At 36.3% G+C, this 20,079-nt stretch overlaps 1 protein-coding gene across 7 annotated transcripts in view; it reads right to left on the reverse strand.

The window, feature by feature from the left end:
• RAP1GDS1 (Rap1 GTPase-GDP dissociation stimulator 1) overlaps positions 1 to 20,079 on the reverse strand; it is a 275,737-nt gene that overhangs the window by 69,392 nt on the left and 186,266 nt on the right. For all 7 annotated transcript variants that reach the window (XM_077142767.1, XM_077142766.1, XM_077142770.1 and 4 more), the window contains one exon: positions 10,646 to 10,771. In XM_077142767.1, the coding sequence (XP_076998882.1) occupies positions 10,646 to 10,771 (126 nt within the window). The remainder of the gene's footprint in view (positions 1 to 10,645; positions 10,772 to 20,079) is intronic.

Raw genomic sequence — 20,079 nt, forward strand, 5'->3', positions numbered from 1 at the left:
TTTTGCATTCCCTGGCTATTAATGAGATTGAGGATACTTTTATGTGTTTATTGGCTATTTGGATTGTACCTTTTCTGAAGTGCCTACTCAAATCTTTTGCACATTGCCCCACTGGGTTTCCTACAGTGTTCAGTGTTTATATAAAGTATGCATGAGTCCTGTCAGTTATACGTTTTGCAAATATCTTCTTTCACCCTTTCTTCTGCTTCCCACTTTTAACGGTGTCTTTCTAAGGAACAAGTTTTACTTTTAAAGTAATCAAATTTATCAATTTTTTTTTCTTTTATGGTTACAGCTTTTGGTGACTGAAGAAAACTTTCCACATTCCAAGGTAATGAGGATATTCTTTTAAATATATAAATTATAGCTATTTTATAATACTTTCTATATATTATATTGTAAAGATAAGCTTTCTGGATTTGCCTTTCACATTTAGGTCAATAATCTTTCTGGAAAATAATATTTGTACATATTAATGGAGTTGTTCTAATTGTATTTTTTCCATGTTCCCAGTTTTATTGAAAAACTTGCAGCAACATGTTTTTAATATATTAAACATCTACGAATGCATCCATTTGTTTCTGGGGTATCTATTCTGTTCCACTATATTTATCCATCACTGTGCCAATACCACAACCCCTTAATTACTGTAGTTTTATGGAACAAAAGTTTGATTATTGTTATCCAGTAAAACCAGTTTTACCACCTTGTTTTTTTCACAGTATCTTGGCTACTTCTGACCTTTTGGAATTTTGTTTAGAAAATTGCAATGAGTCTACAAAGCAATATGGGGAGGTTTAACTAATAATAATAACACTGAGGTTTCCAATTCATGTGAGTGCTATGGATTTCCATTTATTTAGATCTTTAATTTCTCTCAATGATCTACAGTTTTCACCACAGAGAACTTGAACATTTTTTTTTAGTTCATTCATTTTTTTTATATTATAGTGTAGTGCCTGAAGATATATGCCCCCAGAAAATCACATTCATAATCTTAATCCGTTCCTGCGAGTGTGAAACCATAGTAAACAGGACCTTCTGATGAGATTTCTTCAGTTAAGGTGTGGCACAAATGAATTAGAATAGGCCTTACTCCTATTACTGGACTCTCATATAAGCAGAAGTAAATTCAGACACACAGAGAAAGTCACAGGAAAAAGCTGGAAGTCAACAGAACTCAGAAGCCACGAGAGACCACCATGTACCTTTTCATATGTTCAGTACACACTGCCATGTGACAGATAAGCCAAAGACCAAGGATTACCATTAGTCAGTCCCAGATCACCAGTGTTCAGGGAGAAAGCATTACCTTAATGACACCTCCATTTCGGACTACTCTACCCTCAAAACCGCAAGTCAATAGATTCCCGCTGTTAAAGCTAACTAATCCCATGGTATTTGTATTATCAGCCAGAAAACTAAAACATATGGTGCACAATATATTTTTTAAATTTATTTTCTGATTTTTGCTAGTACACAGAATTACAACATACATACATAATTTAGCAACTTAATTATATTCTGATTAATTCTAAATATTGATCCATAGATTCTTCTGGATTTCTCACATGCACATTCAAATCTATGAATAACAAGTTTTATTTCTTTCTTTCCTACTTCTTTTTTTCCCCTCCCCATTTACTCTACTGTAATGGATAGTTCCTACAAGACATTATTGAATAGAAGTATATCTGGATGATTCTTCTCTTATATTTAGCCTCAAGGTGAGTTTCTTTCTTTTTAAATAGTTTTATTGAGAAATCTTCACATACAAATGGTCTATACATGATGTATAATCTACAGCTCACAATAACATCACATAGTTGTATACTCATCACCACGATCATTTTTAGAACATTTGCATCACTCAAGAAAAAGAAATAGAAAAGAAAAAACTCATATATCCCATACCCCTTACCCCTCCCTCTCACTGACCATTAGTATTTCCATATGCCCAATTTATTTTACACTTTGTCCCCACTCTTATTTATTTATTTATTTCTACATATTTTTTTTTACTCATCTCTCCAGACCCTGGGTAAAAGGAACATCAGAAACAAGGTTTTCACAATCACACAGTCACACTGAAGACGTTGTATCTTTATACAATTGTGCTCAAGAATCAAGGCTGCTGGAACACAGCTCAATAGTTTCAGGTATTTCCCTCCAGCCACTCCAATATATCATAATCTAAAAAGGGACATTATATAATACAAAAAATAATCTCCAGATAGCCTTTCACTCTGTTTGAAATCTCTCAGCCGCTGAAACTTCATTTTGTCTCATTTCTCTCTTTGACCTTTTGACCAAGAAGGCTTTCTCAATCCTATGATACTGAGTCCTGGCTCATCCTGGGAAATTTACACCCCTGGGCATCATGTCCCATGTGGGGCAGGGGAGAGGGAGGGCAGTGAGTTCAGCTACCAAATTGGCTTAGAGAGAGGGAGGCCAATTCTAAGCAACGTAAGAGGTTCTCTGAGGGTAACTCTTACGCATAATTCTAAATAGGCTTAGCTTCTTCTTTCCAGGAATAAGTTTCATGGGGACAAACACCAAGATCGAGGGTTCATCGTATTGATTTGGTTGTTCCCACTGCTTGTGAGAATATCAGGAATTCCCCAAATGGGGAAGCTGAATATTTCCTCCTTTCTCTCCAGTCCCCCAAGGGCACTTTGCAAACACTTTTTTATGCACTACCCAAATTACTCTGGGATACACAGGGACGTGACACTAACCTGTACAAACCAACAAGCACTCATGCCCTGTAAAGTGGATTTCTTTTGTTTCACCATTGAGTATGATGTTTCTATAGACCTCTGGTAGACACCCTTTTCAGATTAAAGAAATTTCCTTCTTAGCTGGTTTGCTAAGAGTTCTTGAAAATCATGAATAGATGTTGTGGTAGTTAGGTTAAGGTGTCAGCTTGGCCAGGTAAAGATGCCTAGTTCTATTACTGTGGACATGAGCCCACGCGTGTGAACCTCATTTGTTGCTGATTACATCTGCAGTCAGCTAGGAGGCATGCCTGCTGCAATGAATGATGTTTAATTTAATTGGCTGGTGCTTAACTGAGAGAGCTTAATGTAGCACAGCCCAAGCAGCTCGGAATACCTCATCTCAGCACTCACAGCTCAGCTCAGCCCAGGCCTTTGGAGATGCAGAAAGGAATCATCCTGGGGAAAGTTGTTGGGACCCAGAGGCCTGGAGAGAAGCCCAGCAGAAATCGCCCTGTGCCTTCCCACGTAAGAAAGAACCTCAGTTGAATGTTAGCTGCTTTTCCTTTGCAAAACGAAATTTATTTATTATAACTAAATAAATCCCCTTTTATTAAAAGCCAATCCATCTCTGGTGTGTTGCATTTTGGCAGCTAGCAAACTAGAACAGATGTTAATCCTAAAAAATGCTTTTCTTTGAAGCTGAGATTATATGATATTTTCCCTTTAATGTTTTAATGATGTGAATGATATTGTTACATTTTGCATATTAAGTTACATGTCCAGATAAATCCAATTTGTTTTGATCAATTTTTAAGTATACTGTTGAATTTGGTTTCTTAAACTTTTTTTGTGTGTATTCATGGTGAGATTGGTCTTTAATTTTTCTTCTTGTACTGTTTTTGTTGGGATAGGGTATAAAAGTCATGCTAGTATTATCAAAATAAATTGGGAAGTATGCCTACTTTTCCTGTTCTCTGGATTGATTTAATATGCATATTATTTATACTGCAAAGGTTAAGTGTAACTTACCAGTGAAAATACTTGGGCTGAAATTGCCATTGCGGGGTGAGTTTTAATTATAGATACAACATCTTTAATGTTTATAAGATTACTCAGTTTTCTTATTTCTTATTATGTCAATTTTTAGTTGCATCTTCTGCTAATTGTCCATATTAGCAGAAACTAATATAGCAGAAAAGCTATATTATCCATAGCTTTTCCTTAAAACTTTTTAAAATTATTGCAAAATTGCAGACAGTTGCAAAAATAGAACAAAACAATACAGAAAACCCAAATATACTACCCTTCACAGATTTACCAATCTTTAACATTTTGCCACATTTGCTTGATCTAAACATGTGAAAGTAGGTTGTATATATCATGCTTCTTTAACACTTCATAATTCCATGTATGTTTCCTATGAACAACAATATTCATTTATGAACTCACATTGAGGTTATCAAGTTCAAGAAATTTAACATTCATATAAAACACTCAATATTCCGAGTTTTACAGTCCTCCCAATAATGTCCTTTTTGGCCCTTATTAGATGGAGTCCAAGATCATATACTGCATTTAACTGTCACTGCCTCTTTAGTATCTATCTCCTCTTTTTATTTGAAATTGTGGTAACATATATATAATGTATTATTTCCAATCCAAATCACTTCCAAATATCCTTATTTTAAAATGCACTGGCATCACATTATTCATAACATCATCCTAAAATCTGTAATATCTATAGAGACATTACAGTTATTAGATATTTGTCCCTTTTCTCTCTTTTTACCTGATAATTTTAATACAGGTTAATGAACTGTATTAGTTTTGACAGACTCAAATTTGGCTATTATGTTTGTATGGCATTTCATGTTTTCAATTGTATTAATTTCAGTTCTTTGTAATTTCCTTCTTTCTACATTGTTTGGGTTTAGTTTCTTTTTTCTTCCCCCTAACTTCCTATGCTAAGCTCATTAGTTTTAACTTTTTTTTCTAAAATATGCATTTAAAGCAAGAAAAATTACCTCTAAGTATGGTTTACCTGCATCACCTAAGATTTGACATGTAGTATTTTCATTTCAATTATTAGAAAATTTCCTAATTTACATTATGACTATACTTTGAGGTATTGGAAGTATATTTCTTTATAACCAAACTCAAAGGAATTTCCTAGTTATCTTTTTATTACTGATTTTTAGATAAATTACGTAGGTCAGAGAACATACTCTGTATGAATGTAATTCTTTGAAATTACAAAATGTTGAAACTTCATTTATGAAAAGCATATTGTCAATATCTTTAAATGTTCCATGTAAAACTTGAAAAGAAAGAGCTCTGTAGTTGCATGTAATTAAAAATATGTCCATTAAACTATATTAAACTTTACCATAGGGAAAACCCCTGAATGGTGTCAAACATTAGGGACACCCAAATCAATAGGTCAAGCCCTTGATCTTGAGGCTTGCTCTTATGAAGCTTATGTATGTAGTGGAGAAGCTTAGCCTACCTATAGGTATGCCTAAGAGCTACTTCTAGAAGACCTCTTTTGTTGCTTAGATGTGGCCTCACTCTCTCTCTAAGGCCAACTCTCCAAGTGAAATCATTGCATCCTCCCATAAAAAGGACATGACATCCAGGTGGGAAAGTCTCCCTGGCGGCATGGGAGATGACTCCCAGGGATGAGTCTGGCCCTGGCACCGTGGGATCAACAATGCCATCCTGACCAAAAGGGGGAAAAGAAGTATAACAAATAAGGTTATCATGGTTGAGGGAGTTCAAACAGAGTTGAGAGGCTACTCTGGTAGCCACTCTTAGGAAAGCTTCAGTTAGACATTGCTACCTATCATAATTTGCCAAATCCCAATCAAAACCATTCCAGCCAATCCTAAAGAACACTTAGGGCAATATATAAGATTCTACAAAAGTTCCATGCACTAGGATAACTTTCCAAAAACCTACAACCTGTAAATGGGTTCTTGGACCAGATAAGTCCTGAAATCTAGAGGTTCTAACCTCTCCAGAACATCAGCTAATTCCATCTCCCTACCCCATATTACTGACAGCCCTTTCCAACATGAAGTTAGAATGGGCATAGCCCAAATACCCCTAATGAGTGAGAGAAAGACCACAGGTAATGTAGGAGTTATATAGAGAAGGTAGGGTTAAACAAACGAGTATGATCGCTGAATCATTATATTGATATTTATTTTAATCTCCAGTATCTTAGAACAGCTAGAAATAAAAACCTAAAACTGGAATTGTAACCCATACCAAACTCTAAATCTGTTGTACAAATAATTGTTGCACTGTGCTTTGAAATTTATTGCTTTTTTGTATATTCATTTTTCACAACAAAGAAAAAAAGTCCATTATGATGATAAAAAAATATTTATTCCTTCTAGCCTCTAAGGTCTGGAGCATCTAGAAGAAAAAATTTGAAATGATGTTATGGCAGCCCATCACAAACTCTGGGATCTGTTCTGTAACTACTTGTTGAAGAGTGCTTTGAAAATTATTGCTTTTTCCTTTCTATGCTTTATATATGTTATACAATTAAAAAAAAGTTAAAATAAAAAAAAAGAGAGAGAGAGAGTGAGGAAGGCAGAAGGAGATTTGAAACTGACAGAAAAAGACTGCCTTTCTAGCTTTCTTTTCTCCTCTGGACTGAAGACACCACAGGATCTTGTAAAACCTCAGTTGCATAACTTTCAGGAGTTGCTGCCAATGGCTCTGACGATGATTCCAAGCTTCTCTTCAGAGGGTCATTCTTCCAAAGGTGGAATCCATCCTCTCTCTCAAGTATTTGGTAGTTCAAGTCTTCAGTGACATGTTTTGGGATGGAGATTGGCCATTCCCATCCTCTATCACTGAGGGGGCTTTTTTTTTTTGGACCCATTAAGCTAACTCCAGCCAGTTTTGTAGGAAGAAGGAGCTTGCAACAAAAGCATCAAGAGTCAAATGCCAAAGAAAGTGGTTAACACCCTGACTCTGGCCAGTGATTTACTCCCTCAGACACAAGAGCTATACTATGTCAAAGTTCTCCTCTCTGAAGGACTTCAGTTCTCAGGTTGCTCTTCTGGGCCTGGGGGCATTTCAGATTTTCTGGTATGGCATGAAGAAGGGGCCATGTTTGCACATCCTTAAGGGGGCTCACTTCTAAGAAGAGTGGAAGCAGCTGAAACAGGGCTGTCCAACTTCTCCCTCTAATAACAAGCAGTCCTTCATCTTCTCTGGGGATAAAGCCAGTGAAGAGATCTATTTTAACAACTGGGGGATACTTAAAGATTGCAAGCTCTTCCTGGGTTGACCCTCTGAGCTGGGTGATCCCAGACTGAATGCAGGTCAGAGTAGACTTGATTTCTGCAGTGGGTTCATCAGATCTGGGGTGGCTTATAACAGTGGGAATTTATTAGCTTATAATTATAGAGGCTGAGCAAAATGTCCAAATCAAGGCATCAACAAGGCAATGCTTTCTTCCTGAAGGCAGGCTGCCAGAGATCATTTCCAATTTGGATGCTTTTATTTCTTTTTCTTGCTTTATTTCTCTGGCTAGAACTTCCAGTACATTGTTGAATAACAGTGGTGATAGTGGGCATCCTTGTCTTCTTCCTGCTCTTAGAGGGAAAGATTTCTGTCTTTCACAAGTAAGTATGATGTTAGCTTTGGGTTTTTCATATATGCCCTTTATCATGTTGAGGAAGTTTCCTTCAATTTCTAGTTTCCTAAGTGATTTTATCAAGAAGCAGTGCTGGATTTTGTTAAATGCCTTTTCTGCATCAATTGAGATGATGATATGGGTTATTTTACTTCATTCTGTTAATGCGGTATATTATATTAATTGATTTTCTTATGTTGAACTAACCTTGCATATCCTGAATAAGTTCCGCTCAATTATTATGTATAGTTCTTTTGATGTACTGCTTGCTGGATTCAGTTTACTAGAATTTTGTAGAGGACTTTTTTTCATTGATATTTGTAAGAAATAGTCTGTAATTTTCTATTCTTATGGCATCTTTATCTAGTTTTGAAGTTGATGATGTTGGCCTTATAGAATGAATAAAGGAGTGGTCTCTCTTTAGTGTTTTTTTGAAGATTGAGCAGTTTGCTATTCATTCTTCCTGGAATGTTTAGTAAAATTCACTTGTGAAACCATTTGGTCCTGATCGTTCTTTTGTTGGTAAGTTTGCATTTACTGATCCAATTTCTTTACTAGTTACTGGCTTGTTGAGATCTTCTATTTCTTCTTGGGTCAGTATAGCTGGTTTGCATGTTTCTAGGAATTTATTCATTTCACTTAGGATATCTAAATTATTAGCATAAAACTGTTCATAGTATCCTCTTATAATCCTTTTGATTTTAGTGAGGTTGGTAGCATTGACTCCCTTTCCATTACAGATTTTATGCATTTTTGTCCTTTTTTCTCTTTGTCATTGTAGCTAAAGGTGTGTCATTTTGTTGATCCTTTTAAAAGAACCAGTTTTGGTTTTGTTGATTCTCCATATTGGTTTTCTTCTTTATTTCACTTAACTCTGATTTAATCCTTGTCATTTCCTTCCTCTTACTGGCTTAGGGTTTAATATGCTCTTCTTTTTCCAGTTTTGAGGATAAGTCTGTGATGTGAAATCTGGCTCAATTATTTCTTATACTGCTTTCACTGTTTCATGCTGCTTTTGCATGGACAGCAAATTCTGGGATGAGAGGTATGCATGAGATGAGTTTCCCAATTCAGTCTTTACCAGCCAGAACAAGGCCAGGAACTCACAAAGGAAGCACCAATGTTGGCCGGTTCCAAACTGCTTTGGAGAGGGGATGATAAAGGTGCCAGGAGCTTTTTCCACGGCTCCTCACCACTACACTTTTGTTGACCTGCCCAGCAAATGAGACCTTCAACTGTCCTCTGCAGCTTGGAGGAAGCTTACCATCTTTAAGTCTCCTCTGCCACCTTTGTTTGGGGCAGGATGCAACAATGGCTACCCCTAGAACTAGCCCCAGCATCAGAAATTGCTTTTCAAAAGCATGATTGGTGATTGGCCTGTGTCCACCCCTAATCTTGAGGAAGTGTATTTTTATGTCCTTTTCTGGCACCAGCAAGCTATCTCAGGGACCAGACCCCACTGGTACCTGTGGCAAGAGTGGGGGACAAGCAACAGTAACAGCATATAAAGCTAGCAATTTACTGAAATTTACCAGCTTCTTCCTCCTGCTCCTCTCTAGACGCTGAACAGCATTCTACTGGACTCTGGAGCTTCAAAATAGTTGATTTAGACAGTTCCTGCCTGTTCAACAGTTGTTGTGGAAGGACTGATTCCTGATACTTCCTACTCTACCATCTTCTCATAATGCCCGTTCTTTTTATGGTTTCTAGCTTCCATCTAAAATTTTAAAGCTTTGTTTAAACTCTTTGACTATCATAAGCATACCTGTCTTTAGTCAATGCCTAATAATTTCAGTACATGGAGATATATTACTTGTTCCTTGTGTTGTTAAATTCTCCTTGTTCTTGCTTACACCATCCCGCCTACTCATGTGCCTGGTCCTCTTTGATTAGGTGCTAGACAATGTATTTGAAAAATTATTTATGGAAATTTGAGGCTTAAAATTGTGCTCTCTCTCTCCAAAGAGGATCTTTGTTTACTTTTACTATGTCTCTGAGGACAACATCAACCTGAGGTCACCTTAATCCATGTTTACAGTTTGAGATTATTTGGATCACTCATATTACTCTATGGGATGACTTGTTTACCCTGTGTGTTGATTTGAAATAATTACATACCCCAGAAAAGGTATGGTTTAATCCTGACATAACCTGGTGGGTACAGCAGTTTCTTTTAATCCTGATTCAATACTGCAGGGTGGGACTTTTAACTTGATTATAGCCACAGTGATGTGACATGCCCAGTTTTGGGTGTGGCCTTTTAATTAGATGGAGATGTGACTCCACCCATTCAAGACTGGGGTTAATTTACTAGAGTCCTTTAAAAGGGAGAACTTTTTGAAGAAAATTTAGATGCAGATGCAGACACAGACATTTGGAAATGCAGATGCAGGTGCTTGGAGAACAGCCGCTTCAGAGTTGACAGAGATATGGATGTTTGAAGATGCTTGAAGTGCTGACAGTGAGAGTAGATGCCTAGACATGGGCAGAGCCCAGCAGATGTTGCCAGGTACCTTACCATGAGAGCCTAAGGAAGTAAGAACCCAGAATTGTGTCCTGGAGGAGCTAAGTGAAGGCCCACAGATGCTCAGAGAGGAAACCAGTGGCATGAGAAGCAGGAAGCAACAGAATCGGGAACAAGAAACCAGCAGAAGCCAGCCACATGCCATCCCAAATGACAGAGGTGTTCTGGATGACATCAGTCCTTCTTGAATGAAGGTAACCTCTTGGTGCCTTTATTTGAACATTTTCAGAGCCTTAGAACTATAAACTTGTAACTTATTAAATTCCCTTTTTAAAAGCCAGTCCATTTCTGGTATATTGCATTCTGGCATCTTTAACAAACCAATACACCCTGGTTCACTCTTTCTCCTAGGGTGCATCACGTATTGGATTTTTTCCCAAAAGAAGGGAGAGAACTTACCAGCATTATCACTCTTCACAGGCCTGGGATTCTAGCTTTTATCCCTTTTGCCCCACAAAGGTACAAATGTGCAGGTCAACCTCTTAGCTGTCTTTTCCAGACTGGCATAAGAATATGAAAGCTACATAACTATCTTTGCTAACATTTGGAAAGCAAAGGAACTTGGAGAGTAGCTCTGGCTAATACAGACACAGCTATGAAGTACGTAATATAGCTGAATTTAGATAAACCCAAAATAAAGCTTACCAAAGCTATTTTGAGTTAAATAGCTGGCAATTAAGTAATATTAGAAAAGTAACTGAAAAAAGCATACATGAAAAAAATCAAGAGGTACATTTATTTTCTCACCATTTTCTGCCAACGGTGCAAGAACTTCAAAAATCATTTCCCTCTTATCATGTTCTACTTGTTTCTTGAAGAGTTTTACCAGCTCTTCAGCTATGTTTGTACTGGCAAACTGTTCTTTACTTGACTCTGCAAAATAAAGGAAACAAATCTAGAGCAAGCAAACAATATTAAACCCAAGAACTGCTTTCTGTTATTTTTAACACTTGGTCATTTTGTACCACTACTGACAAATACAAACATTCTTCAAATATAGGAGTAACCAAAATCATAATTCAATTCCCCTGAAAAGGAAAAATGTATTAGGCTTTAAAGAAAATATTCTGATCCAATTATATTCAATGCTATAAAAAAGGATCTCTAGCATAACATATAGGTAACCATAGCAACAATAAAATTACTAAGTTATGAATTCATAGTTTTAAGGCTTTTAGTCAAAGAATAAAAATTACTCATAAGAGACTGTATTTTATATTGCTGAATTAAAGGTGGCTTATCATATTATATTTAATATCATTAAAGCGGAATGCTTTTGCACTGGTCCTGGCATACTTGCCATTAAAGGACAATTCTTCATAAGTACTTGCGGTCTCATTCCTTCTTGCCTCGTTGGTGTCTACAACCTCTCTTTCTTACTTTGGAGTCTTACCATTGGCATTTAAGCATGTTTTACTATTTCTCACCTGAAACAGTATTACAATTTCTACTTTCTCAAATCACACATATTCACGAACCATTTCAAGCTAGTTTTGGCCCACCTCCACACTATTTCTCAGTCTCCTTTGCTTGTTTTCCCGTTTCCACCAGAAATTGTATAATGGTCCTTTGCTTTTTTATCATCCCCATCCTTACTTTCACCCTAGTCAGTCTAATTACATTTCATAGCATAAAACAGCACCTATATGTTGATACAAAATTTTATCACTAGCCCTCTTTTGGACACCAGGCTATTTATTTAACTCTCCATTTCACATCTCCACTTGGATATCACTCTAGTATCTCAGTATGTCAAAAATGAACTTTTGATATTACCCTGAAATCTGTTCCTCCTCCAGGCTTCCTTAATCTGGTGAATGAGCATCTCCACCTATCCATCTGTGCAGGCAGAATTGTGTAAGTCATTGTTCACTTCTACTCACTCAATATTCATATCCAATAAATTAGCAAGACCTATCAAAATATACTTGGAATCTATTTCACTTCTTTCCAATTCTCCTCTCAATTTCTTTGGCTTCATCAGGTATCCTACTAACTTTTCTAAAAGTTTCTTTCAGAAAATTCTGACCTAATCTAAAATCGATTGTTTACTCTTGTGTTTGGGCACAGCTGAACTCCTGGAATCTCCCCTGATGGGTGCTTTCCTCTCCTTTCTCTGTTAGATACTCTACTACCTATGTCTCTTCTCCGCTACATATTATTATTATTTGTGTATGTGTGTGCTATATGGTGGGGGTCACATTTCATTCTTTTCCATGTGAATATCCTGTTATTGCAGCACCATTTGTTGAATGCTTTTCTTTTTTGGGAGTGCATGGGCTGGAAATCGAACCCAGGTCTCCGCCTCTGTAAACCCCCTACTTATTTTGTTTTGGGGGAGGTGTCCTTTGCTAGTTACCTGAGAAAAGGTGTACAGCAGTTATTTTACAATCTTGATTGTATGAAAATGATCTTTCCAACCTAGAGTTTATGCATCTGATTTAAATTAGTCCCTCTCCTCACCCCATTATTTTCTTATGGTCCTAATAATCATAGTTTTTAATATGATAAAAAATATATATATGCTTATTTATACACTTTTAAAAATAAATATGTATTTCACCCACTAAACCACAAGCTTCTTGAAGGCAGGGACAATGTATATTATTTTAACCATTAGAAACACAGTGCATAGGATGGTGCCAGGTGCACAGTAGGTCTCCAAAATACTTAAATTAATGAATGTGTGATTGAACAAGTAAATGAGAGCAGAAATGGATTCTGCTCTCCAGTTGCTGTATAAATCGCTGTGTCAATATCAGATGAGGAACACTGCAAACTCCACTTTAAAAGAGGAAAGAGGGGTACATGTGTAGTTCAGTGGTAGAATTCTCACCTGCCATGTGGGAGACCAGGTTCAATTCCCTGCCCAACGCATTCTCTAAAAGCCCCAAAACATATGACAAATGGTGTTGCAAATGGGATATTCACATGGAAAAGAATGAAATGTGACTCCCATCATACAGCATACAAAAAAAGAGGAAATAACACAAATCTCTGTGACAATACACTTTTGCGTCATTCTACTATTATACTGTTTTTGATGCATAAACCAATATGCCTAATAAAATGATGAAAATCTACCCCAGCATTTTAGTATTATTCTTCAATATCATAAAAAAGAAGTAGGGGTGAGGTGTATTATTCAATCAGCTACTTAACCTCAGATCATATAACATAAATATGAGCACATGCTATTGGAGATTGAATCATGCCACCCCCAAAAAGCATGTTCAGGTCCCAATTCCTGGTCCTATGGATGTGAACCCATTTGTAAACAGGACCTTTGAAGACATTATTAATTTAGGTATACCCAGACTGAATGATGGTGGGCCTCATCTTATAAGCAAAGATAACTGTGCATAGAAAAGCGAAGTCACTGGGAGCAATCAGAAGTAAATGGAAACAGGAAGAGAAAGGAGAAGATGCCATCATGTACATTTCCGTGTGACAGCAAAGTCAGGGGCCAAGGATCACAAGCTGCAGGGCCTGGAATGCCACAGTTCTTTGGGGAAAAAGCATCATCATGCTGATTCTTCAGTTTTGAACTTCTTCTAGCCCAAAACCATAAGTCAATAAATTCCCATTCTTACAGTATTTATTTTAGGAGCAAGGAAACTAAAACACTACCTTTTATTAAAAGTAGGTTAGTTTGATTTAAACAGCAATGATTTAACTTCTGTACATTGTTGGCTTCTCCTCTGCTACAGATAATTATTCAGATAAAATGAATTTCAGAAGCATAAAATCATAGGTGAAGCAGATAGACATCGCTTGTTGTTATGTGCTCTTATTCTTTAAAAAAATAGTAACTACTCTTTCCAATTCACGTTCTATTCCTCTAAATACTGCTGCCATGTAACACACCCTATTTGCCAGCACATGAAAATAATGAACCATGATTCATTTAGTAATTGGAGAACAAAATAATCTGTATCTATCTTAAAGATAGATAGAAAAGACAGCACAAAGCATGATTCGAATATTATACCTGAATTAAATGCCATGGATCCCTAATTGGCCTAATTAGCCATAATTCTAAAGCCATAATTTCTAAGGTTTTATTTTTATCAAAGGTATACATGAATCTAGTTTAAACTTAGATAGCCCTAAAACTTATATTATCAGAGACTCCACTCACTTCTCCCTCATTTCTATTTCCTCAGAAACACATAAAGCTCCTTTAGCTAATTCATCAGTATTTACCTCCGTTATCTATAAATAACATTTTTGAGATGAGGCATTAATGCTCTTCCCTTTCCAACATTCCTTCTGTGCCAGTTTGAAAGGATTTGTGTACCCTAAAAAAAGCATGTTTTAATCCTAATCAATCTTGCAGGAGCAATGGTTTCTTCTAAACCCTACTCAGCACTATAGGTTGGAAACTTGATTAGATGGAGACGTGTCTCCACCCATTCTACGCGGGTCTTGGAATCTTTTAAAAGAGAAGATTCTGACAGAACAGAGAATGACGACAGAGCCACAGCACAGCTGAGGAGAGCCACGAAGCTGAGAGAACTAGAGTCCACCAGCCAGCAACTTTTGGAGATGAAGAACACCCCAGACAAGCTTCATGAAGCAGAAAGCTGGGAGAGAAAGCTAGCAGACTGTCACCATGTTCTCACCAGGTGCCTTCCGAGTTGAGAGAGGAACACTGAACTCATTAGCCTTTCTTGAATGAAGGTAACCTCTTGATGGTGCCTTGGTTGGGACATTTTATAGACTTGTGTTAATCTGGAGATTTTCAGGACTTTAGAACTATAAACTAGCAACTTATTAAATTCCCCTTTTAAAAGCCATTCTGTTTGTGGTATATTGCATTCCGGCAACTAGCAAACTAGAACACCCTTCATCTTTCCAATCTAATTATATTGCAATTCTGGTTAGACCAATAATTAGTGTTTTAATAATATAGTATTTTCTTCTCTAGATTTTCTTATTTCTAGAGATTTTTCTCACTTGCTTCTTCATGTACATATCATTAATTCAACACCAGACTTTCCATTAATTGTCTAATCTCTTAATTAACATATTTTCCAGTGGCTTATATAGAAAAGGTTTATAGGAAAGGAACTTCCTGAGATGCTCATGTTACATAATGTCTTTATCTGAATATAACACTCAACTGAGTTTGATTGGGCATAGAATGAGACTGGAAATCATTTTCCCTCAAATTTTTGAAGGGAATATTCTCCATTGTCTTCTGGCTTCCTCTATGGTTCTGAGATATCTACTCAATAGATTTCTACTGTAGACATCTACAGTCTACTGAGTCATAAATCTTTTGTATGTGACTTCCTTCCACCTCCTCTTCTGCCCTTCTGGAAGCTTTTAAGATGTTCTCTAAAATTTCACAATGATGCGCTGTGCTCTGGGTCTATTTTCATCTACTTGGTCAGGCATTTGAAAGACCCTCCCAATTTGGAATTTTATGCCTTTAGCGCTGTAAAACTTGAATTATTTGGTAATTTCCTCCTTAACTTATCTCTTCCTGGAATTCTTGATCTGATTCTCTATCTTATATTTTCTCTTCTATTTTCTGTCTCCCTGGTTTTTTTGCTCTACTGTGCATATATTTCCCCAAACATTTAACTGAGCCTTTCACAGGCTGTTGTTTTTAATTCTGTTCTGTGCGCTTTTAAATATATAGTATCCTGTTCTAGTTTTATATTTTCAACATCTTTGTGTGATATTAGGGTGCTTTTCTACCTCCATAGTCTCTATTTCCCCCAAGCTGCTTTTTTCCTTTTTGTGTCTCTTCCAAGTTAGTGGTTGTCTTCTCCCCTCTGGTTATCTGCCATTGAGTAAGAATGGGGCTCTAAAAACTGATTACTAGCTGTGGGGTGTGAGCAGTCTTAACTAACCACATGATTTCCTACAAGGTGGTCAGTTGACCCTGTTGTAGAGACATCTCCAATATCATTCTCTTTAATGCTATGTTCTAAAGGCCAAATGGAGTAATAATGCTGAGTTTCTCAGTGTTCAGGATATATACTTTCACTTAGTCTGTTTTTGGAATGTATTCCAGTAACCCTTAATTCAACTTAGCCTGATGTCCTCAGCCTACAAATTCTTTAATTTTAGCTCTCCAGAAGATAAATACAGTCTTCTGCTGGATAAGGAAGGTGTAATTACCAGAAGATGTGGAAAGAGAAAGAGGGTCTAGAAATATTGGTACAATCAAATATCAAGCCTTTCAAACATTCTGAATTCTAACTTAGTTCCTGGCTTTCTAATTTAGGATTTGCATTGGTTTTCATAGGTGTGCTCAGTGAATTATTCCTTGTCTATCTTATTCCCAGGTCCCCAAATATTCTTGTATTATCCCTTCTCTTGAGGGTTCATGTCTTCAAAAAAGAATCCTACTACCATAGAATTTCAGTCAGTTTCTAGAAAGGAGTAAAATTATGGTGCAAATGTCCATTCTGCCAACTCTATCACAAAATTCTAACTTTTTTTTTTTTTTTTTTGATGCTATATGGTGGGGTCGTGTTTCATTCCTTTCCCATGTGAGTATCCCATTATTATAGCACCATTTGTTGAATTTTTGCTTGTTTTTTTGTTTGCTTGCTTGTTTGCTTTGGAGAGTACATGGGCCGAGAATCAAACCTGGGTCTCCCACATGGCAGGCAAGAATTCTACCAGGGAACTACCCTTGCACCCCCAATACTAATTTTTTTTGTAAGGAGAAAACTATTTGCCAAAGATGTTGGAGCTCAACTAAAAAGCAAGAAAATCCCATTATGTTTAGAATGGTAAGTGCCAAATGCAAACTTCAAAACTGTATTCATGCTGTGGTTGTAAATATAGAAAAGTTATGTATGTACATGAACTAGGACTCAAAGGGGACTACAAAAGTCCAGTTGTTGTAGGCCAATGGGATTAAAGGATCACTTCTCTTTAATACTGTGAATGCATAAATAAAAATCAGTAGGAAAAGATCTTCTTTTCATTATTTTAAAAGTAGAATGATTTTTAATCCCAGAAATTTATGAGGGTTAATAAGGCAAAGCTGCATTCTTTTGAATCTGCAATCCTGAAATACATTATACTTGTCCATTTTATATTTCATCTTTAAGCTATTACATATCTCTAGCAAGCAAAACCACATGTTTATACTATCTAGCATTTTCATAAAAAATAATTTGGACAAAATAACTAGTATTTAGTGATATGCCATATGCACAAGTATGTGGTATGAATTTGAAACAACTGATGTTTACCTGAATGGATAAAAACAAAACTATTTGACTGATGTTAACCCATTTACAGTAAAGCCCACAACAAAAAGAAAAAAATAGATTATTCTGGGGCATACATGTTCTATCTCTGCATTGACATAAATCATAGCTATCACATAGGCCTAACTGACTTATGATATAAACTCTAGATGTCTTGGTAAAAAAATATTTCTCTTTTATCCTTTCTTTCTCCAAATAGGGTAGGGTAGTTATGGCAGGAATTAGAGTATATGTTGGGTTGAACTGAATTGGGTGCTGTCCTAGTTTGCTAGCTGCCGGAATGCAATATACCAGAAACTGAATGGCTTTTAAAAAGGGGAATTTAACAAGTTGCTAGTTTACAGTTCTAAGGCTGAGAAAATGTCCCAATTAAAACCAGTCTATTGAAATGTCCAATCAAAGGCATCCAGGGAAAGATACCTTGGTTCAAGAAGGCCGATAAAGTTCAGGGTTTCTCTCTCAAGTGAGAAGGCACATGGTGAACAGGGTCAGGGTTTCTCTCTCATCTGGAAAGGCATGTGGTGAACACGGCATCATCTGCTAGCTTTCTCTCCTGGCTTCCCTTCACAAAGCTCCCTGGGAGGCATTTTCTTTCTACTGGCTGGTGGACTCTGCTTCTCGTGGCTATGTCATTCTGCTCTGCTCTCCCTGAATCGCTCTCATTCTCCAAAATGTTTCCTCTTTTATAGGACTCCAGTAAACCAATCAAGACCCACCCAATGGGTGGAGACATGTCATCACCTAATCCAGCTTAACAACCACTCTTGATTAAATCACATCTCCAGGGAGATGATCTAACTACAGATTCAAACATACAGTATTGAATAGGGATTATTCTGCCTTTATGAATTGGGATTTTGATTAAAACATGGCTTTTCTAGGGTCCATACATCCTTTCAAACCAGCACAGGTGCACAACCATTTTTTAATATAGATGGAAAGACTATGTTGAATCGGATGGTCTATGATTTATCATTTTCCCCCAAATCCTAATACTTTAACTCAGGTACGAATTCATAAAACACTGTTTGGTAGCACTTTTTCAAAGGCACATTTTGCCAGTGTACTAGGAAAAGCAGTAAGGAAGACAAAGTTGTCTTCAGAACCCTCTACTTATGTTTTGTTTCCCCTGGAAGTCCAGGCCTATTGATAAGGCATGACCTGCTTTTTAGCTCCCAAATTATTTTCTCTCATTCACCTGTTCAATCAAAATTCCTACTTCCTGAAGGCTACTGATATTACCAATGCACTATCTGATCATTCATAATATCATTCTTTTGATAAGTAATATGTGCCAAGAAATGTCCAGTGAGATACACAAAAGATATGTAAGACTAGAAAGTAATGTATGGTTAATAACGCTGGCTAAGAGTATTTATATTGATATTGCAAAGAACTTGCTAACAGAAAGGAATCTCCCGTTGGTAGAATTATGAAGAAAGTATGTCTGCTTATTTCCAGGTTTTCAGCTTTCATTCAACCTTGCACTTATCTGTCAAATAATAAAAGACTGAATTCCATATTGCAATATTACCCTCCTTTGGTTCTACCAACACCGCCTTTGCAGGCAGCTCTAAAATCCAGAAGGCTTAGTAAAAATGTTGCTTAGTGAGGAAGCATAGGTTGGCATCATGCACATTATGGAAACTTTAAAACATAAGTCTACAAGTATATATTTATCCTCTAAGCAAAACACACATAATGACTGAAAAATTTTGTCACATCCAGTAAAATTTTAAGTGTCTGGTCACTTTAAAACTGGAAAAAACACAAACATTTTAATAAAATTCATAATAAACAAGCTTTACTTATGCATATTACACATATATTGAGAATAACTACAGATATTAAAACCAAAAGTGATGGTGTTTATCATTTAAAGATGATTCATGTGAGAATTATGCACTTTTGTAAAAGTTATAAAAGGGAGAGACGTTCTTAGAATGAAGGACGATTTTGTTCTAGAGCTTATTTGCTAGAGTACCACACTGTCCAACAGAAACATGAGAGCCACAAACAGGAATCACACACGTAACTTTAAATTAAAGTTAAATTAAATTAGTAGCACACTTTATAACGAAAAAAGAAAGAGGTGAAGATAATTTCAATAACGGATCTTATTTAGCACAATATATTCAAATTTTAATCATTTCGACTTGAATTCAATATAAGAAATATTGGTGAGATACTTGATATGCTTTTCCTTTCATAGGAAATCTTTGAATTCACTATGTAACATACTTACAGCACATCTCAATTTGAACTATTTATATTTCAACGCCAACAGCCACATACAGTTGGTGGCTCCCATATTGGACAGCATAGCTCCAGAGTCTCTCATAATTAAATGTGAAAGTAAAGGACTTGCACTTTTTCAGTCTGATGAAACTGAAGGCAAATTAGGAGAGATCTGAATCAATCATGTTTCTGTTGCAAAGAATCCGATACTATTGATGTGGAATTTTAACATGATTTCTCTTATTTCTACCAATTGCACTAGATACAAACTACTACATTCCATTTAGTAATGGAAAATAATAATTTTATGAAACAGTAAATGCAGGCTTCATTCTTGGTTTTATTCTCACTCAAATGATGGAAAAGTCAATTTAATTACAGACCAGTACGGAAACGAAGAAAATCAGAGAGATGATACACTCAAATACAAGAATACGACCCACTGAATAAGTATGTCTTTTAAAAATTGACTCTGATAAATAACCCTACTCCCTTAACCTGAAGGCAAAACAAAACTAATGTAATGAAATCAAGACTTTAATGTAATAGGGACCTGGGGATTTCAGTTAGAAAAACCAAGACTGGAGTCCTGGTGCTTCACTTATTTATAAAACGGGAATAATTAACAGAACTAATTTATTTGGTTGTTACAGCTATTATATTTAGCTACGATGAAACCACCATAATAAATAATTTATTATG

This window comes from Tamandua tetradactyla, chromosome 24 (genome assembly GCF_023851605.1).
Source record: "Tamandua tetradactyla isolate mTamTet1 chromosome 24, mTamTet1.pri, whole genome shotgun sequence".
In the NCBI taxonomy this organism is placed as follows: domain Eukaryota; kingdom Metazoa; phylum Chordata; class Mammalia; order Pilosa; family Myrmecophagidae; genus Tamandua; species Tamandua tetradactyla.